At 34.2% G+C, this 26,973-nt stretch overlaps 2 protein-coding genes and 1 long non-coding RNA gene across 3 annotated transcripts; all 3 read right to left on the bottom strand.

The window, feature by feature from the left end:
• Nucleotides 1-2,178: 2,178 nt before the first annotated feature.
• Nucleotides 2,179-3,333, bottom strand: LOC126672630 (uncharacterized). The gene has a single exon (XM_050366583.1). It carries the CDS (start codon nt 3,331-3,333, stop codon nt 2,179-2,181), a length of 1,155 nt encoding a protein of 384 aa, XP_050222540.1.
• Nucleotides 3,334-6,504: 3,171 nt separating this feature from the next.
• Nucleotides 6,505-13,816, bottom strand: LOC126674928 (uncharacterized). Its single transcript, XM_050369474.2, has 9 exons — nt 13,621-13,816; nt 13,374-13,464; nt 13,236-13,296; nt 9,494-9,571; nt 8,989-9,062; nt 8,002-8,115; nt 7,809-7,916; nt 6,892-6,930; nt 6,505-6,815 (listed from the first exon to the last, which is right to left on the bottom strand). The coding sequence occupies exons 1-9, from the start codon at nt 13,719-13,721 to the stop codon at nt 6,729-6,731; spliced, it is 753 nt and encodes a 250-aa protein (XP_050225431.1). The 5' UTR covers nt 13,722-13,816; the 3' UTR covers nt 6,505-6,728.
• Nucleotides 13,817-18,793: 4,977 nt separating this feature from the next.
• On the bottom strand, nt 18,794-19,352 carry LOC130015350 (uncharacterized). The gene is made up of 3 exons (XR_008790472.1): nt 19,184-19,352; nt 18,937-19,027; nt 18,794-18,850 (listed from the first exon to the last, which is right to left on the bottom strand). It is a non-coding gene; the product is annotated as an uncharacterized LOC130015350 (long non-coding RNA).
• Nucleotides 19,353-26,973: the final 7,621 nt, after the last annotated feature.

The following is a 26,973-nucleotide window of genomic DNA, read 5'->3' as shown; positions in this document are numbered from 1 at the left end:
TTAGATAATAATTTGTACTATCTAGTCACGTGATTAGATTATAAAGTATTGTTGAATAATTTTTATAAAAATAATATTAATTTTTATTTTTATATTATAATATTTACTGTAATTAATTTTATTAATTATCATTTGTGGTTTGTGGTTTATATGTTTATAGTTTATAATTTAGGGTTTATTATTTGGATTAATTACATATAAAATCATGACCTTTGTATCGAGTTTTAAAAGTAACATTACCGTTAAAACGTGTCAATTATAGACACCACCTTTCATTTTTTTCAATTTCATCATAAACATTTTTTTTGGTGAAATTTTGCTGACTTGGACAGTCGATGGGTCTGCCACGTGTCATGCCACGTCAGCAAAAATGCCACTAAAAATTGCCGATGTTATTTTTGAAAAAAATGAAAGGTGGTGTCTATAATTGACCCGTTTCAAAATTATGTTATTTTTTAAACTTGGTGCAAAAGTCATGATTTTATATGTAATTAACCTTATTATTTAGTGTTCAGATTTAATCACTACTAGAAAACAGTCATTTAGCGACGAATTTTTCCATCGCTAAATTATCAAAATCCGTCGCTAAACACGTTTAGCGACGGATTTGCGACGGAAACAGTCCGTCGCTACATTTTGGTCGCATCGTTTGATAACGACGAAAAAAAAATGCAGCGACGAATTTTTATCTCCATTTTAGTGATGGAATTCTAAATCCGTCGCTACTTAGCGACGGATTTAAATCCGTCGCTAATTTTAAAAAAAATTAAAAAATTACATCGTAAAATTAAATTTTTATTTAATCAATCACTCATCCGCGCCCTCCGTCATTCACCCGTATTGAATCACCCACCCACACCCACTTGTCAATTATCGCAAATTTCCCAGTAGGTCACCCATCCTTTCATTGCTCACTCTCAAGGCTCTTTAACCTTATAGTTCTCCCGCGCGTAACTCTACCTTAACCAGCTCATATTCATGCTATATATTTATGTATACTATTCTTAAATGTTACTAAAAATAACAAATATTTGTTTCCATAATTTAATCCCGCATTCTAAGATAATTTTTTTATAATTAATAGTTTTTCAAAATATTTATATACTTTAAATAAATAAATAATATTTAATTATTATTTCATAAATAACGTTTAATTATTATTTTATAAATAAAAACGTTATATTGAAATAATATAAATTTAATTAAAAAATTTAATAACTATTTTTTATTAAATACTATCTTAAATAATATTTTTTAATATCTTTTAATTTTTTTTGACAGTGCAAGTCGCTAAATTCCGTCGCAAAAGGCGTAATTTAGCGACGGATTTTAAAATCCGTTGCTAAATTTTATCAAAACACTTGGCAGGACTGCTCCCGCCAATTTAATTGGGTGTTTAGTGCAGGATTTTAGATCCGTTGCTAACCAAAAAAATAGCGACGAATTTTAAATCCGTCACTAAAATCCGTCGCAAACTGTTTTCTAGTAGTGAATAGTTTAGGGTTTATAGTTTATAATTTAGAGTTTCGGGTGTTTTAATTTGAATATTAAGTTGATTACTAAAATGATAAACATTTACTTTAAATATTAATTTTTTTTTGTAAAAAACTAAAATTTCCATTAATAATAATAATAAAAATTACATAAATGAATAGTTCTTCATCAACTTCAAAGAAACTATTCTAAAATAATGATGAGAGCTGTCTTAACACAATCATCGAATAAGGCTTTTTCAACCATAAAAAGGTACTCAAATATATAAATCGTTCAAATATTGAGACTACGATCTTGAAACCGCTTGATTCTTGAAGTTTCAAACTTTTCAAATCTCATCTTCAATACAGATCCATAAGTTATCTTTAGATCGTTAGATCCGTTGAAATTTCATGTTTTCCGATCTTCATCTTCAGAGAGATTCTGAAAAGATAAACTTTCATCTTCAAACATACCTTTGATCTTCAAAATAAAAGACAAAAATCTTTCAAATTCAGTAAATTTAAATAGGGTTGTCCGAGTTAAAGGTGTTCAAACAGATTTGTTAAAAAAAGGAGTTTTAAAGAAGACACCGACTCTCTTTTTTTTGTCGAACCAGCCATGTTAGATTTAACAACAATAATCTAAACAGAAAAAGAGAGATGCAATAAATCAAGGATATATTATTATTTGTTTAAATATAACTCAAGGTGTATAAATGTAATCACAAATGACACAAGAATGAGAGATTAATATTGCCATGGCACTCCCATCTTCAATTGGAACTATTTGACTGAATTTATTCCACAAGTGAACTGCATAAACATCTCCACTTATAAGCTCAATCACCATCTTTTGAACCCATCTTAAATCAGATGAATTTTCTGGTTTCTTGTAAAACCTTTCCATCAAACTCCACTCTATGGGGTAAAATGATGTTGCCGGCATCACAGTGAAATTAAACTCAGGTTTTTGGGCCAATTTTTGAGCTACTCTTGACACCAATTTAGGTCCATTGTGTCCCCATTTATTTCCATCGAACGTTGCAGCAAATTCATGTATGAAACGGTATACAAGTGGATGACTCCTATCAAAGATTAAAACAGCATTGTTGAACGTCCATATTTTGGATACGTCGTCAATAGTTTGCCCGCCTATCGAATTTCGAAGCCCCGAAAAACTTTTCAAAATAATGAAATCTGTATCCAAATACACGCCCCCATACTTATATATCGCAACGAGTCGAATGAGATTGGAAAGGTTCTGAGACAATGGGACTTCACCGGGATCCTTTACGCCACTGGTTATCTCGTTGAGCCATGTTTCCGCCGGAGTGTTGTTGAACAAACTAGGCAAGTCGGGTGTAACTGCGCGAACTTTAAACCCTAATACAACTAATGGTTTCAAGATCCTCCTCCCTTGTAAGGAGTCTAATGTTTCTGAAATAATGATTAAGCATCCATTAGGGTGCACTTTGAAAAGAGTATCCATACCTAAAAACTGTCTCCTTCCAAATGATTCAATAGGTGCAATCCATGTCATGAAAAAATGAACTTCGCAATTATTGTCTTCCATAATTTCCGTAACTCGAATGTGAAATCGTTGAGTGAACCCGTTCGATTTGAAAATCTGAAAATCTGGCAACTTTTTCTTGAACCACTTAATTCTTTCTTCTACAGTAACATTTTTAGGAGCAATAAGAGAATCTGAATTTTGAGTTTGAGCTTGTTTCTTGGACTTGATTTCATGACTCTCGTGCACTAATGAGTTCGTGTACAAGATAAAAATTATAGCAACAAAAAGTATAAAAGAGAATATTATTGATTTGGAGTTGCAAAATCTCATAGAAATTTTTTTCATCTTATAGTTATATTGATTGAAGATGAACAACACTAGTTAAAATATGTATATAGTAAAATAGAGAGCAAGAGCACTAAGATTTTCTTTACCTTATAGGCTTTCACTAGTTTATGAACATTCCAAATATTATTATACATTTCTATTTCTGGAACTAATACAATAAGAAATACTAGTTAGCCACATCTTTTTTTTTTCGTCGTTTTTCTAACATTACTTTTCATTTATGACCAATTTTTCAATGGCTTAATATATAGTTTGACCTCTGAACTTGTACCCTTTTACCCATTTAACCTTTAAACTTAACGTCTCACCTATTGAACCTTTCAATTTGTTAAATAACATAATTTGACCCCTGAACTTGATAAATACGTAAACATGAAACCCCTCCGTGTCCACCTGGTACTTGAAACAATCTAGAAGAATTTGTGTATGGAGGGGTTTAATGTTTACGTATTTATCAAGTTCATGGGTCAAACGGATTATTTAACAAGTTCAAAGGTTTGATAGATGAGACATTAAGTTTAGAGATTAGATGAATAAAAAGGTACAAGTTCAAAGGTGAAACTATATATCCAGCCAAGTGCCAAAACCAAATTAATTATTTTTTATACAATTGGTTTGGCACTAAAAACTAAGTTGTCAATTCATATCACCATATCATAAATATGTCTTAGTACTTATATCTATATCTATATTATTATATATAAAAGCACGGGAGACAGGCAAATTTACTGAATAATCCTTTTCAGTTTACTATTAAATAAAGGTTTTATAGTCATTAACTAATTAGTTATTTAATTAATCATTATTGTAATTAAAGTCCTAATTAGAATAGGTAGCTAAATTATCTCCAATTTAACTTTTAGTATGTAAAAAATAGCTAAATTGTCTCCAAATTAGTAGGAATACCTATCTTTTAATTTGATTACACTATAAAATTAAAATACTGTATTTGGTCAATATATTATTATTATTATTTAAATTTCTATCTTATTACTTTTAAAGATAGAAATTAATAAAATTAAGTTAATTATTTAATTATGGTTATTATAAAACCAAATGAAGAATAAATTCAATATGGAAAAAAAATTTATAACCGAATATATTATATTTACTTTTACAAAAATTCTTAACTAATTTAATATTAATTGTAAATAAAAAATTGATATAATTATACTAAATTTACTAATATATTTATTGACGAGTTACGTTACGAGCCACATGCATAGCACGTAATGCGAAACTAGTTATATATAAAAGTACGGATGAGTAGGACATACATTTTTACGTTAATATCCTTAATATTATATCAATAAAATAAATCAATAAAATTAATGATTTTAATCCAATTCATTAGATATTTTTTAATCCAACAAATATCTAACTAATCTTTATGGTAATTGATGGAACACTATAAAATCTCATCGTAAAAAAAAAGAGAGGAAATTACACCATTTACCAAAAAAAATAAAAAAAATTACAAAACTACATGTTGACTTTTTTTATTTACAAAAAACTTAATAATATTTACAAAAGTACAAAAAAATAAAAAATAATATCAAACATACGGTGTATACTGTGGGTATAATGTCAGTATACTAATAAACTAACATTATATCAACATTATATCAACATTATACCAAAATTATACCAACATTATACATACTGAGATTTTATTAATATTAAATAAAAATTTACCAAAATTACATCAAATCGTATACTAAAAATTAAATTAATAATATACCAACATTATACCAACAGTATACCAAGAGCGTACACATCAAAATATACTGAAATTTTATTATTATATCAACATTACACCACATCGCATACTAAATATTAACCTAACAATATACTAAAATTATACAAACAATATAGAAATTCTCTATTTCATTACCAACTATAGTGAAAAATACATATAAAAAAAATATACATGTTATCAACTAGAAAATATATATAAAAATTTATAATCGATATACCGAAAATATACTGAAATTATACCAATAATAAACTAAATATTATTTTTAAATTATCTGATTTATAGTTTTAATATTTCAAAATTATACCATAATTATACCGACATTATAAAAATTGTACTTTTGTAATTAATTTTCATTTTTTGGTACTTTTGTAATTAATTTTAAATCAGTCGTATTTTTGTAAATAAAAAAAATTTACAGGTATTTTTGTAAATATTTTTAAAATTTTAGATAGTTTTGTCATCGTCCCAAAAAAAAAAGGAAGGCTACACTAAAAAGCCTATAAAAAGAGGTAACAATCTCATTTCCTTTCTTTTTTTCTTACGTTCATTATTATGCGCATCCAATACAAAGAATATTTGATTAGGGTTCTTAGTTTCACACCAACAACTTTCGCCATGTTTTTCGTCATCCAACCAAGAGGTACACTAAAAATACGAACCCAGAGGGCACTGAGTCAAACAAAGTTTCAGTAGGGGACATGTCTGTATCAACATCTTTTAGAATATTATCAAACGTCCAAGGACTTATAACCCATTCCTTATCGCGGATTGAATAAAACTGGAATACATAAATGTTATTAGGCCGGACATTGTTTCAGTCCGAAACTCTTATTCAATTTCCAGATTGCATTGAAGGTTCGTCTTAATGCCTCTACGTTAATAGCCTTGGTCGTTAATAACTTGCTTGTTAAACAGAATAGGGAACAGACAGCAGTTTCATAAACACCATCTTCCTCCTCTTCCGTTTATGTTATAGTGTTGTAAATGCAAATGGTAAGCTGTTGAATATGTTGAAATAGCTTAGTAAAGATTTCCATGATTTTGGTATGAGCAAAAGGCTTAAAGCCTTAGAGGATAGTTGCATAATCTTCACTCACTGGAGCAATGGATTTAGGAGAAAAATAAGTATGATCCACAATCAACTCACAGTTCTCTCCTATTTTACTTTCATATACATCTACTTTACTAGCTAAGATAATCTGTTTCCGTAACCCTACCAACTAATTATCTTCGGTGATCCCGGAGATGATAAACTAATAATTCTGATTCATAAACCAGTAGCAACAGTGACATGTACTGATACTTCCCCATTTAAGTAGCAGTAGTACCTTGGGATTTTGCCTTGTGACAAAATATAAAAATAAAAAATGTCCAAGTTATATCTGTCTACAAACTTTTGAAATAGCACATGTTTCAACTGATTTGATTCTTCAAGGATTTTGAAATGTCCACTAATCTTGTAAAACACAGTGGCAGATGTCCTCTAATTGTTGAGACCTAATAAAGTCTCATTAGGATATTACATCAATAAGCTTGGCACAAGCTACTTTACTATTTTACTGCCATAACATAAATTGGCATAACCAACTATCGGTCCGTCAATATCATACCCCTTTCAAGACACTTTGATAGGTTATTTTCTGTTTACAGGCCTTTGAACATAAGATTTGTTGGGATCCTCCGTCTTGAGCTTTGGCGGTCGTATTTCTCCCTTTTTAACCTGCAATACCGTTTTAGTTTAATGTTATTTTATGTTTTATATCATTAAATTAAACCTTGAATCAATACACGTTCACCTTTTTCCCTCCCTTCATGAAATCTCTCCAGCTTGAAACCTGATGATTAAGTTGAAAAGTCAACGTCAAATTGAAATTTGAGATTACAAGACCAAAAAAAATACCAGTAAAGGAAAGAAAAATTAGATCAATGCAAGTCATTTCAGAAACAGAAAACATGCTTTAAAACCAATCACAGCTTCAATATTGTTTCTGCATTGCGGTCTCATGGATCGAAAAATTATAATTAGAAGAAACTAAAGGCAAGCGCAGACCACTATTGGTAAATAAGTTTTCTTGCATCTCACGTGAAAAGAAGAAGTTTTTTTAAAAAAAAAGTAAAAAGGATGTGTTGACGATAGCCAATCATAACAACTATATAATGAATGCTTATTATTATGGGCAACAATTGATGCTCTCACATTAACAAAGACGTCTAATTAAGATTTGAAACATAAAGATTGCCTCTAGAGTGATGGTGCAGAACCAAATTCAAATAAATTCACATAAGACAACCAACAGAAAAGCTTCATATTTTCAATTGGAGACGGGCCAAGTAAATGCAAAACTATAATCATGATAGCATATAATTTGATCCAAACAAATTATTACTTTAGCTTTACAACTTCTGTCTGCCTCTGATCTCAGAAAAAGCAAACTAAAAGCCTTTGCGTTTATGTGAACTAAATAGGTCCCTTCAGAAAATGGCATTTCTTGCCATGTATCAGTAGGAAACTTAAGTTGTTTAAAATACTGAACTTCAGATAGCAGAAGACAAGAAAGCAAACATTGAAGAAACAAATTGAAGTTGCAACAGTTCCTCAACTGAGAACTTTCTGATAAGCATAAATACCCACAAGAAACCGCATTTTAAACAACATTCTATAGTGGCAACAGTTCCTCAACTGAGAACTTAATTGTGATAAGCAGAAACATACCCTCTGTTCTCTTGTTCCTTCCCACTGCTCCTCATGTTCCCGCTTTCTCTTCCACGCCTCCTTTTGGTCGTCTTCATCCTTTTTTAATCTTCCTTCCTCTTCTGATATCTAAAAGACAACAAAAAGGCATAAACATAATGACTATCATTAGATACTCAATCAAACAAGGAAAATGGTTGAACTGCCAGCATACCCTCATCTGCATTTTCCTCCGCCGCCATTCTTGATCAGTTAATAGTTCCCGAACCTTCAATTTGAGTTCCCGCTGGAACTCCTCGGACTTTTCATAATGTTGTTTATATTTTCCCTGGTTCGCATCCAACAGCCATTTAAAGTTGGTCAATCAATCTCTTGATATGGGAACTTATATTGACTAAACTAAAGTGTGTCTTTTGATAGGTAAATAGTAGAATTGACCAACAAATTTGTAAAGTTTAAGGGTGAGCAATCGTTGGTGAAAACTGACAAACAAACTAAAACGCAACGACCAATTCGGTTCATTTACATTTCTCGTTCATTTTGGTTTCGTTAATTTTTTTTGGATTTTTTCAATTCAGGTTCAGTTTGGTTTGTATGTTCAACAGACCCATACGATCAAACTAATTGAAACAATACAATGACTGAATGTTTTTGAATAGTTATAAATTTTATTATTATATATAAAATTAATAAGATTTCAATAAATTTATATAGTAAAATCAAATCTTCTATATTTAAATAAACATAAAAAAAATTAGTAAAATTCCTTTAGTAATAACTCAGAACAATAAAAATAAATATATAAAAAATTCATCAAAACTGAACCAAATCAAAATATTTGGTCCAATTTGGGTCCAATCTTCTGAGTTCAATTTGTTATCTTTAAAGCTCTAGAAAACAAATCATTCAGGCGTGGGTAATGCTCAGTACTAGGAATGTCAACTACTGGTAAGCAACTATGGCATTGGCAAATAAAGGAATGTAAGTAAGTCATGGAGGCTATATCACTATTTACATAACATGTTAACTAAAAGACGGCCTTTTCCTAAAAGACTCGAGCACAGAATATTGCTGACTTTTTCAAACATAGAGCAAGGCGTACTACAACTCAAATGAACCTGAACATTTATTTTAAAGAGATACCACATACCAGTAGATTTACATGATTTGGGAAAAGGACAAGCTGAGAAGGAGAAAATACCTCTTCAACCAAAGACTTTATTTTAGAGGCTGTATCTTTCTTCAACTGCTTTCTCCTTTTTACTAGAAGTTCTTCTGCCATTTAAATTATATCAATCATCAGTTCTTTTCTTAGTTAATATAATCAAGTTGATCTCAAAAGAAGACAATAGATACGATTGCTGAAATTCAAAATGCACTGGGAGACAAATAATAATCAATTAAAGTTTTTTAATCAAAGATCCCATAGACAAGTTTCTTAGCTATGAAAGTAATCATCATTCTAAAATCAACTAAAAATCATGATGTGCAATAGAAGCCAATTTAGAAGATGCATTGACATAAGACGAAGAGGTGGGTTTGCAGAAACATAATGAGAGGCAACAAACTGATGTCTTGCTTATCCAGGAGGGTCAGGGGTGTGGGAGAAGAAAGATAAACATGATGCACAGTAAGTGTAAAACAGCTTAGAAATAATTAACCAAAGGGATTTGGAAAAAAAGGAAGAAAGTCCTGTGCGTACTGACCTTTTGCTGCAGTAACTTGGCAAAGAAGATAGTCTCTTTCCTGTTCATCAAGTAATAGTTGCTGGGCTTTTGCCAATGCTGCATATGAGTCAACAGTAAACTGTTAGAAAACAGCTTAATGTAGTTTTAGAAAAAGCATTTTAGATTTACTTGTCCTTCCACCAAATTTTGACTAAATGATGCCATTATTCCCAACATGGCTAAACCAACCTTCCAATGAAATGAAACACCATCAAATAACCAAGACATTAAGAGTCGACAGCATTAAACAAATCTTGAAGTTATTTAATGCTCTGTTCATAAAGTTTGAGTCCACATTTATGCGTTTGTTAGCAGCCAATGATATGTTAATTTACATAAATTCATTTCACTAACAAAAAAAAGTACTATTGCTAGCTTTCATCCATGCTAAAAGGAAACCAATAATTGGTTGCGCGCCATGATATGCTGCAAACAAATTCAAAACGGTATCATTTCTGATAATAATTTAATGGCCAAAATACTCATTAAATTCAAACCCTTGCATCATTTGTCAATTGCGATCAAAACTTTTAATTTTAATAATTATGTCCCAATTTGAAACGTTTGTTGCAATGGCGCAAAATTTTAAATAGTGAATTAATTTAGCTTACGTGGCATGTTACGTATTGTCCAGTTGACCGCAATTTTTAAACCCGTCGCACATTAGCCCAAACACACTTACCCAACCTATTTTCATTTTTCACCCAACTCAAAAATTTCGCCTATCTTAATGTTAGGTTGGAGATGCCTAAGTAGGGTTATCAAACACCCCTATTGTTTATATAAAACAATATTGCCGACAAGTTAAACACCTTGCTTGCTTTAAGAAGGAACTTCAGTCATCCATAACCTACTAAAAGGAAATGAAGAACAGAACAGAACACATATCCTCACATACAATCAAGTTTATTACCCAGAAACATTCGTCACTTTCTACTATATCCTCACAAAAACCAAATTCTTCTATTTGAAGTAAGGAAGCACTTGTGTTTAAAAGTGCTCAAAATATTAAGCAAAAATATAAAAAATCCATTCAATTGTTCATGCTTACGCTATCACGATTGATACCATTCGTCCTACTAAAAAGCACCTCAACTTGCTCTTACTAAACACACATTTTAATTGGCGTGGAGTAAGAGTACCTCAAACAATGAAAATGCATTCTTGCGCATGAGGGTTGTGCAAGAGCAAAAAATTTCAACAAGTTAAAATTAAATGTTAAATGGTAAATGGTAAATAAGAAAATGGTGTGTGATGGTAAGGCCAACAAAATACGTTCAATTCAGTTAGAAGGTTTACAAAGAAATCAAGAAAATGAAAGAAAGAAAGAGTGAGGCACAGGCCATCCACTATATTGGATGGAATTTATCATGGGTGTGCACCCATGCATGTGTGGATGGCTAGAGCCATCATAATGACAAGAAAGAGTTACTCTTAACATGGTAAGATCAGAATGAATATAACTTAGATTGACAAAAAATAAAAAGCAACCAGAGTCGAAAAAAGGTGGTTGTCATTTACAATAATGAAGAATGTTAAAGGGAGGAAAACTCGTATTAATACTAGGAAGTAAGTTTACCATCTCATGATGGCTTCAAATGTTGGTTATGTGTATTCTTAGATCCATACATAGTTGATAAAGGTGTAAGACACATCAAGCCGCAAAGTGTCTTAGAGACCAAGGCGTGACGCAAGATTTGCCTTTCAAAAGGCACCAAAAAATATTCATAAATAAAGCTAAAAAAAAGTCATATTTTCATAAAAGCATCAATGGTTTTATATTTAAACAAAAAAATTAAGCACGAAAAATAGCAAAAGTTTTCTAAATTTGAACGAAAAACTAAAAGTACCATGTTCATGTTCAAGTGACTTAACCATAGTCATATTTATTAAAATAAAATTATTCTATCATCATTTAGAAACCAACTATCAATCATCATTAAGTTGATACCCTTCAATTGTTCATGCTTTTCCTATCGAGTTCTTGATTTATAATATTCGCCCTAAAGAAGCACCTCAACTTGCTCTTATTAAACACTTATTATAATGGACGTAAATTAAGAATAGCTCAAACTGTGGAAGGCTATTTTGTGCTTGAGGGTTGCGCGAGGGCGGAAAATACAATAGGTAGATACAGATTTACTATTCATGGTAAATAAAAAGATGGTGGTTAATGGCTGTGCTTCTTGTTCTTCTATGTGATGATCCATGTGTTGTAATAAGTCTTCTTTGCCTTACTCTTCTTGAAGACCGTGGATAAGATGAAGAAGTGGTAGCCAATCTTTTCTCAATAATTTTTTCTTTCCCTTTCCTTCAATCATCTTTTATTTTTCTTCTCTTTATTCATTCTTGTTCAGATGATAAAGTGCAGATAAGTCCAGAATAATGTAAGTTAAAGCTTTTAGTGGATGGTTGTGATTATTTAACAAACTTACATGAAAAAAGAAGTGAAATATAAAATTTGGTCTTATAAAGGAGCGCCTCGAGGGCGCACAAAGGCATGCACCTTTAAATCTTGCCTGCTTGTTGGTGGGGGAGGCATTAGCACAAGGTCTCTACCACCTCATGCTGTCACTTATACATCTGCTTTGAGGAAACTATATTAATTCCCAACTAACTATATCATGATCAAATTTATTGTATCACCAAATAGATCTCATATGCCTGAGAATTTTTTTCAACAGACTACTATCCCTCAGTTTCTACATCCAAACCTTTCCCATCCAGATAAAGTACAAACCTATACTACTATATTAAGAACTACTTACCCTTGCATGCCCCATCATGTTTAAGTCCACTAATAATGCCCCCTTTTCGTCTAAATACTTACATATAACAGAGATGCAACTCCTCATGCATGTTAAAGGGTTCATTTAGTTACAAGGGAGATTAGATGTGTACAATGAACAGGTTGTTAATGTCAACGTCTACAATTGCTCACTCAGTAGGCTGGCTCAGACTAATAGTATTTTTCTATTTCTTTTAAAAAAGTATATTGCTTTGCTCTTATTTTATTTTTCTTTTGCTCACATAAGCAAATAATTAATGCATATGAACAGTTTATAATCCCTCGCCAATGTGAACTTCCATTAGCTATGCCTAACATTTTGTTTAGGTCAGATAATTGCAACTCAAAGCCAATTGTGCAGATGGGTAGCTCATAAGACAAACTTCAATGCAATGTATTTATTGCAAAAAAACAAATAAATAATATAGCGGAGTTTTCAAGGTTTTATGGTGTTAATTTTTCTAACTTTGATGGTCAATCATCAGATTAAGATCAGAAATGCCTAACCCCAGAATATTCTCTGCATAAGTTAATCCTCAATACTCAAAATTAAATGCTTAAAGCTTTCCTGACTGTAGTAAACAATCAAAGTCTGAAGAGGCAAAAAAACTGAAACAAACGCAAAACTATCCATATTTTTCTAATAAGAAGTCTCAAGGTCTAACATTTCAAATAAATGAGAGATGTCTGCACGGATTAATGGATGTTCTCAATCCAATCCAACACAAAGCCTTGACCTTTTTGAGCCATAAAGACAGTTTTTTAATAACTAATTTCATCATAAATTCCCTAAAAGACCACCTTGATTTCCATGAAGAATCAGAAAAAAAAAACCGAGACTTGTAATTTAAATGCATAAGGGATCCGAAAGTCCTCCTAAAACGCAAATAAACCATAACCGCACACAAAGATAACATCGAAAAATAATCTTACAGGCAAACGCTTCTTTCGCTTGAGTATGCTTGCACTTGTCGGGGTGAACCAGCAAAGAGAGCTGCACAAAATAGAAAGAAAAACTTGAGAACGCAATGCAAAGTATGCGACAAATCATTAAATTAAGATTTAGCTCACCTTACGATACTGCTTCCTCACTTCTTCTGGGGTGGCATCAAAGGGTAGATTTAGATGCTCAAATGGATTTAACTTGAAACATGAAAGGATCCTATAATTTTTGAGAAGACAATGAAATTAAGCAGTCAGTGTGATAAATTTGGGTAAAAAAGGAAGTTTGTAATAGCAATTGATTATGAAAGTATAGAGAAACCCTAGTTACATAAAAGGATAAAATGGTATGAATAAAGGGATAAGCATAAGCTACCTCAAGACTTCGTTATCCCTCTCGACTTCGCTCACTTCGGCGAAAAAGCTTTTGAGAAGCAAATCGTCGTCTGAGATGGTGGACGACCGTTTGTCTCCCATGACCTCTGCTTTTAATGGTTTGCTCTGTCTTCTTGTTTTTGTCTTCAAATCAAGACATAACCCAAGGAAGGAACACACCTGCAGATTAAGGATATGATGTCATCCCAATACTCCCAGGCCGCTTGATTCTAAATATTATACTTCCATTCCACAAAATTAATTACCTTTTTTTAAAAAAATGAATTAATTACCTTTCTTTCATTGACTATTTTAACTTTTCATTACATTGATTTTTTATTTTTTATTTTTTATTTATAAATATTAAAAAAATGATTTTTTTGGTTTAATAAAAATAAATTAGATTTGATAATATTATTATTTCATCTATTTCTTGGACTAGAGAAATGGATTTAAATAGATTTTTTTGAAGAAAATAATTATCTATCAAATAAAAGAAATGTTACTCCTCTAAAAGTAAACAATATAAAATAAATCAACTAAAAATAATATACTTCTCAATTTACTTATTTCAAACCAATTAAATCACTAAATATTAAACAAATTCAAATAAATTTAATATGAATATTAAAGAGGCTTATGGCTGACTTCTCGATCTGAAAATGGTTTGAAAAATCGAATTGTCACCTAGTTCAACTAGGAAATGATAACCTTACTCGCTTCTCGTAAGATTATCGTGCATCGGACCAAAGACTAGGGTTCGTGACCTCCTTAAGACTCTTGTGCTTGCCTTATCTATTACCGGCTTTATTTACTGGACATATTCGTTTTTATCTCATCTCAACAGTATATGCAGTTCACGGGATATGAAAGCTGTAAATAAAAAAATATGAAAGTGTGTAAACAGGCTTGACCCTTATATGACTCGATCTGGATTGGCATTTGAGGCACGTAACAGGTACTCCTAAACGTACATCTAACCTTAGAGGTTGCAAGTAGCATAAGTCGGGTTGATCTGGATATTTTACATGTACAAAGTCTAAACCGGATGTAAACGTTTGATTAATTGATTTTATTAAGTGAGTCTTGAAAAACTTATACAACCGTTACTACGTTTTAGTATTAGTCCTAAGATGTCTAAGAGACTGCCTGGAATTACATTATTAGGCTAATTTATATGATTAGTCCTTTAATTGGTTAATATTTGATTTGGCATGCCTTTTGGAAAGCGGTAAACACTGCAAACGGGGCCATGTACAGTGGGTATACATGCAAAGTTAGAGATAATTTTAAACCTCGTTGACTTTTTGAGTGTCTGGCACTCGCGCGGGTTTTGACCATAGGTATAGTCAGAATGGGCTCTAGGTCAAATCACGAGAGTTGTGCTTCTCGTCGATACGATTCTACTGGTTAGATCCGGAGTCGATTCCGAGTTTGGGTTAGCCCAAAATTGGCTCTATAAATTGCCAGTTTGCTAGGTCTCGGGCTAGTGGGCCCGGTTTATACACTATGTTATATTACTGGACTTCTCAGTCTGTTTTACATCAGTTATGTAGACACCTATTTTTCGGACAAGTAAAAAGTGATAAGGAACTAAAGCGTCCAATGATGATTTCTAGAGAAATCTGTCCGGATGACGAGCTTTCGGTTTGCTTGCTGAAATCCAAGCAGGCGTAGTCTGTGCACAATTGTGAACTTGGAGGATTAAAACGTAATTAGGCGTAAATAGCCCATAAAAATCTAAAGAAATTGTAATATAAGTCTAGAAATTGGACAAATTGCCATATCTTAGAAGTTTATGGGACTTTTTGCAAGTTTGACGGACTAACATTGACCAAGGCCAAATCTATAGGGCCCAGGGAACCCTTTTTAACATTTTTGGGCACCAAAATACACTTTTAACACTCTTTTACCTAGCTAGCAAGTCTAAATCCGAATTTAATTAAAAAATAGTGTTTCTAGCTAATCCTAATTCCTTAAGACCTATCACTTCACACACTTTCACCCTAGAATATTCTATAAGATTCTAGGAAACCCTAGGTCATACCATTCCCCTATAAATACTGTTATTAGTCAGCTAAGTCAAAGGTCGGACCAGAAAGACAAAAAACCCTAGTATAGGCCAACCCCCCCAGCACAATACAAATATAAATCACATCGAATCCAGTCCTGAAACACCTAAGATCGCTTTGATTCTCCAAGAATGCAAGCCGCACAGACGCGCAGCTGGATTCCGCATCCACTTCGCCAGCAAACGAGCTAAGAACTCATACCGGTATCTGAGGACTCTCTATATTCTATGTGTTGCTTATTATGTATTCTGTTCATATTTGCTGAATATTTGTGAGCTAGGATGCATGATTAGGTTATTTTCACTATATTTGCCATAATTGCCAAATTATGTGTTTTTATGAAATTGCCCTGAAAATCGACAAAAGAGCATGTTAATAGCTAGAATAATATGTTTTATATGTTTAAATCCAGAAACCCAGACACTATAATTGCTTAGAACGCATGTTTAGGTTAATTATAAGCCTATTAGACATAATATGTTTAATTCAATAACTGTTGCAATTTGGTAGTTGTGATGATGTAAATACTCCGTACATGTCGTATTTAGAATGTTTGATTCTTTTTTATGCCTTTCGACCTCTTTTTGTATGAAAAACGGGCTCAAAAACCAACTGAAACGAGCTAAAAAAACGGATGCTGGAAATTGCTGCTGTCTGCTGCCTCCACAGTGCCGCCGTCGCCAATCAGACCGGCGCCGCCGCCACAACAAGGTGGCGGCGCCGCCACTTCATCCTGTCGGCGCCATCAATCACACCGGCGCCGTGTTCGTCGCTCCCCAGCCTTTCCCAGATTTGCTCCCAGATCTTCTAGACTTTGATCCAAATTTCCAAACGCGTTTGCGAGCTCATCCGGACTCCAAATCAGGCCCAATTTGAACTCAGGCCTAGATAATTCAGTGTAGAATCATATTCAGTATTGTAACGGGTCAAACCCAATGTAAAACGGACCCAGAAGTCCAAATATGTAACGTAGAGTATAAACTGGGCCCACAAGCCCGAGGCCCAGCAAACTAGCAACTTCTAGAGCCAATTCCGGGCTAACCCGAACCGGAATCGACTCCGAATCAAACCAGTAGAGCCGGATTGATGAGACGCACAACTCTCATGGTCTGACTGAGAGCCCATTCTGACCAGACCGATGGTCAAGACCCGCGCGAGTGCCAGGCACTCAAAAGTCGACGAGGTTAAAAAGTATCTTTAACCTTGTATGTATATACAACTTCCCTGAGCATTCCAGTAATGTTTATCGCTTTCCAAAAGCATTCCAAATCCAATAATAACCGATTAAAGGACTAATCACCTAAAATTGGCCCATTAATGCAAATCCAGCCCATCACTTAGACATCGTAGGACTACCACGAAAACATAGTAAACGGTTGTATAGGTTTTTCAAGACTCACCTAATAAAATTAATCAAGCATACTTATACATCTGGTTTTAGGCTTTGTGCATGTAATCAATCCAAACTAGCCAAACTTTTGCTATTTATTAGATGTATGCTTAGGAGTACCTGCTACTTGCCTTAAATGTCAGTCCAAATCGAATCATATGCGCGTAAAACGTATTTATTGCTTTCATACATGTTTATTTATAGCTTTCATATCCTGTGAACTGTATATACTGTTGAGATGAGATATAATACAAATATGTCTAATAAATAAAGCCGGTAACAGATAAGCCAAGCACAAGAGTTTCGGGGAGGTCCACGAACCCTAGTCTTTGGTCTGATGCATGATAGTCTTACCGGAGGCGCGTAAGGCTATCGAGTCGGTTAAAAGGTATTTCCTAGTCAAACTAGGTGGCAACTCCATTTTTAAACCATTCCCAGATCGAGAAGTCACCCATAGCCTTAGGCGAGCGGCCTTCAAACCCGCTCCGCTCACAGGTTATGTCTCGTTAAATTATACAATTTTGATCAACACTAAATTATCTACGCCTGGGTTCAAATTAGGTCTGATTCGGAGGCCGGATAAGTCCGAAAATGCGTATGGAAGTTTTGATCGAAGTCTGGAGGATCTGGGAGCAAAGCTTGGAAAGCTGACGAACGGCGAACACGACGCCGGTGTGACTGCCGGAGCTGGCAGGAGGGAGTGGTTGCGGCGCCACCTTGTTCTGGCGGCTCTGACGGTTACGGTGGCAGCGGCAGAGGGACTGCGGGTAGCAACAGCAACAGTTTCCAGCATTTATTTTTTTAGCGTTTTTAGCTCGTTTTTGAGTTTGTTTTTCATGCAAAAAAAGTTCGAAAGGAATAAAAAGAATTAAACGTTCTAAATATGACATGTATGGAATATTTATAGCATCACAACTATCAAATTGCTGCAGTTATTGAATTAATCATATTATGTCAAATAGGCTTGCAATTAAGTTAAACATGCATTCTAAGTAATTCTAGTGTCTGAATTTCTGGATTTAAACATACAAAACATATTAATTCAATTATTAGCATACTTCCTAGTGTGTTATTATGGCAATCATGGAAAAATTATTAAAACCAGCAGTTATGAAAAAAAACAACATTTAAGTAATTTTTACAGTAAAACAGCCTAAATATGCAGTCTAAATACATGAAATCTAGCAATTCTAAATAAACATGGAAAAATGTGATGTAAAGAAGATTAAAGTCCCCAGAGGTACCGGTCTGAGTCCTTGGCTCGGTTGCTGGCAAAGTGGATGCGGAATCCAGGGCTTGCATTCTTAGAGAATCAAAGCGTATTTAGGTGGTGATTTTATGTGTGGTGTGGGTATGAATATTCGACTATGGCTTTTTGAGGGGGAGGTTGAATTCTATGCCTAGGGTTTTTGTGTTGCTGGTTTGCCCTTGACTCACTGAGTTAACAATACTATTTATAGAGGTTTACTAGGTTTAGGGTTAGCTTGGGTTAGAGTTTTGTCAAATTATTTTTATGCCTTTTTCTAATTTTAATTAATGTGTTTAAGATAAGTAATTAAGGTGTTTGGATTAGTGAAAACTACTCTAAAGGGAGCAAATCCCATATTAAGACTTGATGGCTAAGAAAAACATGCCTAAAAGACAGTTTTGGTGCCCAAAAGTATTAAAAACAACTCTTGGGACCTTATGGGTTTTGTTATGGTCAATATTAAAAACGCTTCTTTTGCTTGAATATGCTTGCACTTATCGGGGTGAACCAGCAAAGAGAGCTGCACGAAATAGATAGAAAAACTTGAGAATGCAATGCAAAGTATGCAATAAATCATAAATATCATTGAATTCAGATTTAGCTCACCTTACGATACTGCTTCCTCACTTCTTCTGGGGTTGCATCAAAGGGTAGATTTAGATGCTCAAATGGATTTAACTTGAAACATGAAAGGATCCTATAATTATTTTAGAAGACAATAAAATTAAGCAGTCACTGTGATAAATTTGGGTAAAAAAAGAAAACAATTAACGTTGGCAAGTATAAAAGTGCAGAGAAACCCTAGTTACATAAAAGGATAAAATGGTATGCATAAGGGATAACCATAACCTACCTCAAGACTTCGTTATCCCTCTCGACTTTGCTAACTTCGGCGAAAAAGCTTTTGAGAACTAAATCATCGTCTGAGATAGTGGACGACCGTTTGTCTCCTATGGCCTCTGCTTTTAATGATTTGCTCTGTCTTCTTGTTTTGGTCTTCAAGACATAACCCAAGGAAGGAACACGCCCAATAATATCAAACAACTCAGGAAAGTAGCCTGCTTGCTGATTAAGGATAGGATCCCAATACTCTGAGGGCCGCTTCATTCTAAATGGGCTAATCCCCTACAAAATCCCCCGCCTTTCATTCCCCTTCGTTTGCACCCTCTCCTTCCAAAATTCCCAATTTTACCCAAATTATCATCTTTCAACTTCAATTACACCATAAACAAAAATTACACGTGTTTCCTGTCACCGTGGATGACATGTCACTAAAGTCCTGGTAATTACCATCTTACCCACGCTGACTCATCGCTGAGTTGGACTAACCATGGACGGGTCTCTTGGTTAAACAAAACGATTAGTTTTGATCTTTTACCTGAATTCAAAAAAAAAACTAAGTAACTACTGCTTCTTCTCCCTTACACCTAAAAGAATTAAAAGATAGAAAATCCATAAAACCTAATCGTTTTGTTTCTTCTCGCTGGGTTTGCAATCAATGGCTCAATCGTTGTACCCTTAACTAGGGGTGTGCAGAAACTAAATTGGTCGAATAAACCGAACCGAACCAAACCAAACCAAACCGAATTTGGAGTGTTTGATTCGGTAATTATGACTAAAACGACACCGTTTGGCTTGGGTTAGGGAAATATAGTGTTATTTGATATTCAATTTGGTTTTGGTCAGATAGCCACCGATTTAACTGAAAACCGAATAACAAAACGACATCGTTTTGTTAAGGGTTTTTCGCACGCGTTAGAAGCTCCGAGAGCTTCACCGCGTGCGACGTAACCTTACACAAACGGTGCATCTTGTGTAGGGCATATAAACTATTTTATCAAAACCCTAATTCATTTAACACTACAGCCTCTCTCTCTCTCTTACACGTCTCTCTTAATTTTCTCTCTAAAACTACCTCTCTCTCTTAAACTTCTCTCTGGAACCCTAAATCACTCACTGAATCACTCACAAAATCGCTCTCACTCAATCAAACACACGATAGATGGCTTCTTCTTTTCTACTCTCGTTGTCTGTAAGTTCTAGTTTTGATTAAACCCTAAAATGATGTTATATTTCATCGTTTTGAGTCATTATTAAGGATTTGTTGATAAAATTTGAAATATAATCATCAGTGAGTGTTTTTAACTACTGGGTTTCTTATAAAACTTGATTTCTTGCTTTTGGTGTCTATCTAATTGATTTTTATTTGTATTCTGTGTTTTCATGTTTCATTTTCGTGCTTAATCTCATGGATCTGATCATTGAGCAACGTTATTTGTTGACAACAGATTAAAAAGGTAATCTTTAAATTTAAAAGTTCTTATTTTCATTTGTATTTGTTTTCTGAATGTTTATCTAACGATTCACTGATACAACGTTTATCTTCTGTTTGTGGTGGAAGCTTGACCTCTCTGTTTGTGATGGTTTCTTAATCTCTCTGTTCTTGGTGGAAGCTTGAACTTGTAGTACTTAACTCAGTCTGCCTCTTAGCAAATCGGTATGTCGCTTGATCTCTATCTTTATTCTATTTTATTTACATTTCTTTTAACCTTTTTCTTTGTGTGTGAACTAATCTGTTTCTGTGTTTCATTTTACAGGATGGTGGTAGTGGAAGATGTTGGGACTGGTATCAATTTAGATCCCAGTCCCAATGCTTCTATTCTAGTTGTTGTTGTGGTTGAGGGCTCAATAGTCCCTCAACCTGTGGCTGAGGTAAAGAGAGAATTCCCACCCAAACTAGAAAGAGGAAGCCAATGGAAAAAAGGTCCCCTGTTTGGGAGCATTTTGATCATGCGTTTGATAAATCTAGTAAAGTGATTAGTGCTAAGTGTCTGTAGTGTGCTAGGGTTTACTAGTGTTATGGTAAACTTAATGGAACATCCACATTGAGAGCACATATGCTTGCCTGTTTAAAAAAAACCCACATAGTATGCAAGTTAGACAGACTTTGTTAAGTTTGCAACCTGTTGTTCATACTAATGTTGTTGATAACAATGTGAATGTGGTGGAAGCTTGGACTTTTAGTCAAGAATCGATTAGGGAAGCATTGGCTTATATGATTGTTGTGGATGAATTGCCATTTATATTTATTGATGGTATGGGATTTTAAAAGATTAATGAATGCTGCATATCCTAGGTTTAAAATACCCTCTAGGTGGACTGTAACTAGGACTGTTTTAAACTATTTCTAGAAGAGAGGTTGAAACTGAAAGCTTTTCTAAAATATCATAGCCAAAGGGTTAGCATAACTACTGATACATGGGCTAGTTTTTAGAGAATTAATTATATGTGTGTGACTTGTAATTGGCTTGATGATGTTTGGAAATTGCATAAGAGGATCATTGCTTTTGTGCCTGTAACTGGTCATATGGGTGAATACATTAGTAAGTCTATAGAAAACTGCTTGCTTGAATGGGGACTTAAAAGTTTATTCACTATAACTATGGATAATGCTAGTAGTAATGACACAGCAGTGACTGCCTTTAGGAAGAAATTGAATCAGTGGGGTACTGGGGGTTGCTAATGGGAAGTTTTTACATACGAGATGCATTGCCCACATTTTGAATTTGGTTGTTAGTGATGGTCTAAAAGATTTGAATGTGTTTGTTAAAAAAGTCAGAGAATGTGTAAGGTATATTAGAAACAGTCCTGCTAGGTTGAGAAAATTTAAGGAAGCTGCAGACTTTGTTGGTATTGAAACTAAAAAATGTCTATATCTTGATGTTCCTACCCGTTGGAACTCAACCTATCTGATGCTTACAACTGCTTGTTTGTTTGAGAAGGCATTTAAAAAGTATGAAAGGACGAGTCCTCTTTTAGGACTGATTTAAATGATAATATACCTGATTCTGCTGATTGGGTAGTTGTTAGGAAGTTTGCTGATTGCTTCTCTTACTTTTATATGGTCACACTGCGCATATCTGGTTCCATGTATGTGACTTCTAACATGCATTTCCAAGAAATTTGTGACCTAAATATGGTATTAGATGATATGATTATTAGTGAAGATTCTGATGTTAAGATGTTGGGTGAAAAAATGAAAATCAAGTTTGACAAATACTGGGGTGATCCTGATAAAATGAATAAGCTTTTTTTTTTGCTTATGTCTTTGATCCTTCTTCTAAGCTAGAGGGTATGGAGTATTCTTTGACTACTATATTTGGTTATGTGATTGGAATGGCTTTGTTTGATTCTATTGTCAATGAGCTAACTCTTTTGTATAATGAGTACAAGTGTTTGTATGAAACTGGTGGAAGCAATGTTAGTCACTTGACTCAACTTGAAGGAGGCACTCAGTCTGCCTCAGTCCCTCTCCCTATGTCTGTTGCTGGTGCCAAAAAGCTTCCATCAGTAATAAAAGCAAGATGCAAGCAACATAGAAGGGAAATGGGAACTTCGAGTTATCGAAAGAGTGAGCTTGAAATTTATCTGGATAAGGATATAATGGAGGATGGAGATGAGTTGGATGTGTTAACATGGTGGAAGAAAAATGCACAAAGATTTCCAGTCCTATCTAGACTTGCCCGCGATATTCTAGTTGTTCCCATTTCTACTGTGGCGTCTGAGTCTGCATTCAGTACTGGTGCAAGAGTACTAGATTGTTTCAGGAGTTCTTTCACTCCTAATATTATGGAAGCTCTCATTTGTACTCAAGACTGGTTAAGAGCATCAAATTCTCCACTCTTGGTTGAAGAATGCATCGATGGGCTGGAAAAGTTTGAGCAAGGTTATGCTTTCTATTCTTATCTATTTATTATTTCAAATTTCATCTATATTGTGTGCCCCATATTCTGATCTTTGCTTTGTCTTTTCTTCATTCAGAGTTGTCAAATGTTGGTCCTCCTGCTCATTGAAACAAGCAAAATTCTGCTTTTTGTCTTTTGGAAACACATGTATTTCAATTTGGACTTCTGGTGGAAGCTAAAATATCTGAAATGTCCCTGTCCCTGTCCCTTGAAAGATAATCTTAAATGTCCCTGTCCCTGAATCTAAACAATGCTAGTGGAAGCATTAAAGGCTGACTTTGTTCAAAAGTATGATTTCCTAACTTTTTTTACTTGAACCTGAACTTGTTTCAAAATGATTTCAATCTTCATGTTTCAACCTGTTTTGAAACTTCTTATTTACATTTAATATGTTTTCTAACTTCATGTTTCAATCTCTTTTAAAACTTATTTAAATTATATATGTTTTCTAACTTCATGTTTCAACCTGTTTTGAAACTTCTTATTTAAATTTTATATGTTCAAACTTTATTATTTCAAAGTCTTGGGCAATGATGAAGCTTCCACCACTGTCAGATTTTGTGATGCCTTCAGTTTTGTGATATGAAGTATTGGCCCTTTTTTGTGCCACCATATTACCTGTTCGCATTGCAAGTGAAAGGATAAATTTAATTCTGAGCCCCTTTTTTACTTATCTAAACTGTTTTTTTTAGTTTATAAGCTTTGTGCAGTTTGTTAATTTGTAGTTATTTAGTTTCTGAGCCCATCAATTAGCATTTTGCTTCAATCTATTGCAGTCTGCACTGTAGTGCGGAGCCAGTGCTTGCCTTTCATGTTGATATGGAATGCAATGAATCCTGGCCCCTCTCGGATCCTTTGAAATCAATTGAGCTTTATTTTTGCAACTCCAATTGATATATGCAAATTATTTGTAGATTTGCACATTTTTATAATACTTATACAATTATGTTTTGGTGAATTCATTTGTATATTTTTGTAATAGGGAGTTTGTATATTCTGGGAATAGAGAATTTGTATTAAAGGGATTAAAAACATTCAAATATGTAATTTTTAGTGATGTTTATATTTTTCAATTTACTATTCTTGAATGTTCTGTCATTTGTGGCCCAAGTGAAAGACCCAAATCGAACTTCCGAACCGAACAGAACAAAAAAAATTCGGTTAAAAACTAATCGGTTTTCAAACTAAATACTGATAATTTGGTTTTAATAAATAGTAGATTCGGTTCCTTCGGTTTTAGCATAAACTGAACCAAACCGAACTGAAATAACTGATGCACACCCCTACCCTTAACCTTCTGTTCTCCCTTGTGAAAGTTGAAGATGGCGCTTTCTGCGTGATGAAGGCACTGTAGAATGGATAAAGGAAAACAAAAAATATCAAGCTCATGGTTAGCACCTCCGAAGATTCCGAAAAATTACAAGTAAGACTCCATTTGCTCTGTTTTTCCAGATTTAAAGTTGGTAACAAATTTGACAGGTTCGATTTATTAATCCTTGAATGTTAGGTTATGTTAAATTTGATTACTGGAAATAGGTGTTAAATGAATCAATTTTTGTTGTGTTTGTTCTGCTTTAGACAATGTTAATGCATGCTTATTTGGGTTGGATATGTATCTTAGCCTCGACATTATTTGTTCGCTCATTTTTTATGTCATGTTCAGTCATTTACAGTGTTTAACCATGAGACCGATAGGGGACTGTCATGTTTAGTAATTACTGTAAAACTTAAGTGTCAATGCTTTGTTGGCAGGCGACGGTGTGAGGTGCATGTGGGTGTGGAGTTTAGTGAGACAGACCCTATATTATTGAACGATGAAGGGAAGATTTTGAAAGATTTCTGGTATAGAGATGAAAACCTCACATTTGAGGATATTGGTAAAAGGCTTACAGACATGGGATACCCAGAGGTTGGTCGAATCAGGAATCACAAGCCGATAGGGGACTAGCACACGGTAACAATGGTGAAGGATGATAGAGGCATTACGATGTTGTTCAATGAGGGACACAACTTTGGATTCGTCAAAATGTTCATTGAGTTCAAGCATCCTGAAGCTAAAGAGTTTAACCACTTTGATTTCGATGAGACTTGTGCGGATGCGGTTGAGAGGAATGAAGCTGATAAGAAACGTGATAAGGGTATGCCTGAAATAGAGATTGAAAATTAAGGGGATCACAGAGATGATAGTATGAGGATGGGTGATCATAGTTCAGATGATGTCACTTTCATTTGCGAGTCTGCCAGTGACGATGATAGTGTTAGTGACGGTGGAACAAATTTTGACGAGGAGTATATTAGTGCAAGGGAAAAAAAAGAAAAATTTGAGAGCTTCTGTTTGTGACAGAATTTCTGGCTTGGGATTAGATGCGATGTTAGAAGCTCTAGGGGGTGTATCTAGTCGTAACGGCAAGTATGGGAAGGTAGGGCAGCTGGGAAGTTAGATGCCCATAACCGTATACAAGAGGAAGAGATTGATGGATCTGACTATGCTGATATTGATGATGGACTTATTATCCCATGCAGTTACGACGAGGACTGTCTTGATACTATAAAGAAGAAGCAAGTTAGTAAGCTATACTATAACCCTAAGTGGAATCATGAGGAGTTAGAGTTCGAGAAGCATATGATTTTCATGAACAAGGTGCAAGTGCAAAATGCTATTCAGCAATGGGCAATCTGTCGGGGCCATGACCTTCATTGGAGAAAGAGCGAGCGTTTACGTGTCGAGGCACGTTACAAAAAAGGTTGTCCTTTTAGGTTCTACGCCAGTAGAAAAAAATCAAACACCTCTTTCCAAATTGTGCGGCTGCACAAGGAACACACCTGTCAACGGGAGCAACTAACAGACAAGCTACATCGGAATGGATTGCCAAAGAGTTCATCAAGAAATTTAGGAGAGAGCCTGGGTATTCTGCTGGTTTTATGCAAGTTGATATCAAAGATAAGTACAAGGGATTACTTGTGTCAGAGTCATCATGTTACAGGGCTAGAAGCCTTGCATTGGATATTATCAGAGGGTCACTCGAGAGTCATTATGCGAAATTTAGAGCATATGACGCAGAGTTAAAAAGGGTCGACAAAGAAGGGTTGTTTCAGTTTTACACGATAAATGACCCAAAAACCGGAGCTCCAATATTTCAGAGATACTATGTGGGGTTTTCTGGACTAAAAAGAGGATTTCTTAGAGGTTGTATGCCTGTGTTGTGCGTTGACATGTGTTTCTTGAAGACATTGACTGGTGGGTGCCTATTAAGTGCGGTTGCACGAGACGGGAACAACCAAATGTTTCCCGTGGCTTGGGCAATAACTGAAGCTGAAAACGAAGAGACGTGGACGTGGTTTATGGAATTGCTAATTTCAGATCTCGGATTAGGAGACGGGGTGTACTTGACGTTGATAAGCGACCAGCAAAATGTACTTCAATCTGCCTTTAGTAAATATCAAGCTCATTTCATTTAATTATCACTGAACAAATATGAGTCTATATATAGGGTAGCAGCTTTTCGAAAATTCATGAAACTCTGATTACTATTTCTCTCAATGGCTTTGCGATTCTAAGGTTTTTAAATTTGAAAGTTCAGCTAGGCATTTCATGTCTTTTTTCTTGCTGGCATTCATGTTTAAATTTTAAAAAGCAAAAATTACTTATGCTGGCGTACTATCTCATAATTTTTATACAGTTCTTATCCTTCCAAAGATTTTATTTATTTTCTGATAATGACCTATGCATATGTCCCTATTTGAAGGATTTTTTTTTCATCAGTATAATACTTTTAGGTGAAGTTTCATATAGTTGGATTATCATAGTTCTTCATGTTCTGCAACTCTCTTGTGATTTACTTTGTCATATTCCTTTCACTATATGTCAATTATGTGTTAAGCTTATTTTTCAGTATAT

The sequence above is a fragment of the Mercurialis annua genome, linkage group LG3, assembly GCF_937616625.2.
Source record: "Mercurialis annua linkage group LG3, ddMerAnnu1.2, whole genome shotgun sequence".
Classification (NCBI taxonomy): domain Eukaryota; kingdom Viridiplantae; phylum Streptophyta; class Magnoliopsida; order Malpighiales; family Euphorbiaceae; genus Mercurialis; species Mercurialis annua.
This window is presented reverse-complemented; position numbering and strand designations above follow the sequence as displayed.

What these genes read in the sequence shown, in the direction of transcription:
- LOC126672630 (XM_050366583.1), bottom strand. Translation starts at nt 3,333, where the DNA reads ATGAAAAAAATTTCTATGAGATTTTGCAACTCCAAATCAATAATATTC.
- LOC126674928 (XM_050369474.2), bottom strand. Translation starts at nt 13,721, where the DNA reads ATGGGAGACAAACGGTCGTCCACCATCTCAGACGACGATTTGCTTCTC. An exon ending in AAGGAACAAGAGAACAGAGG is followed by an intron (nt 6,931 to 7,808) that starts GTATGTTTCTGC and finishes CTTAATCATCAG; the next exon opens with GTTTCAAGCTGGAGAGATTT. An exon ending in TCATGAAGGGAGGGAAAAAG is followed by an intron (nt 6,816 to 6,891) that starts GTGAACGTGTAT and finishes ACGGTATTGCAG; the next exon opens with GTTAAAAAGGGAGAAATACG.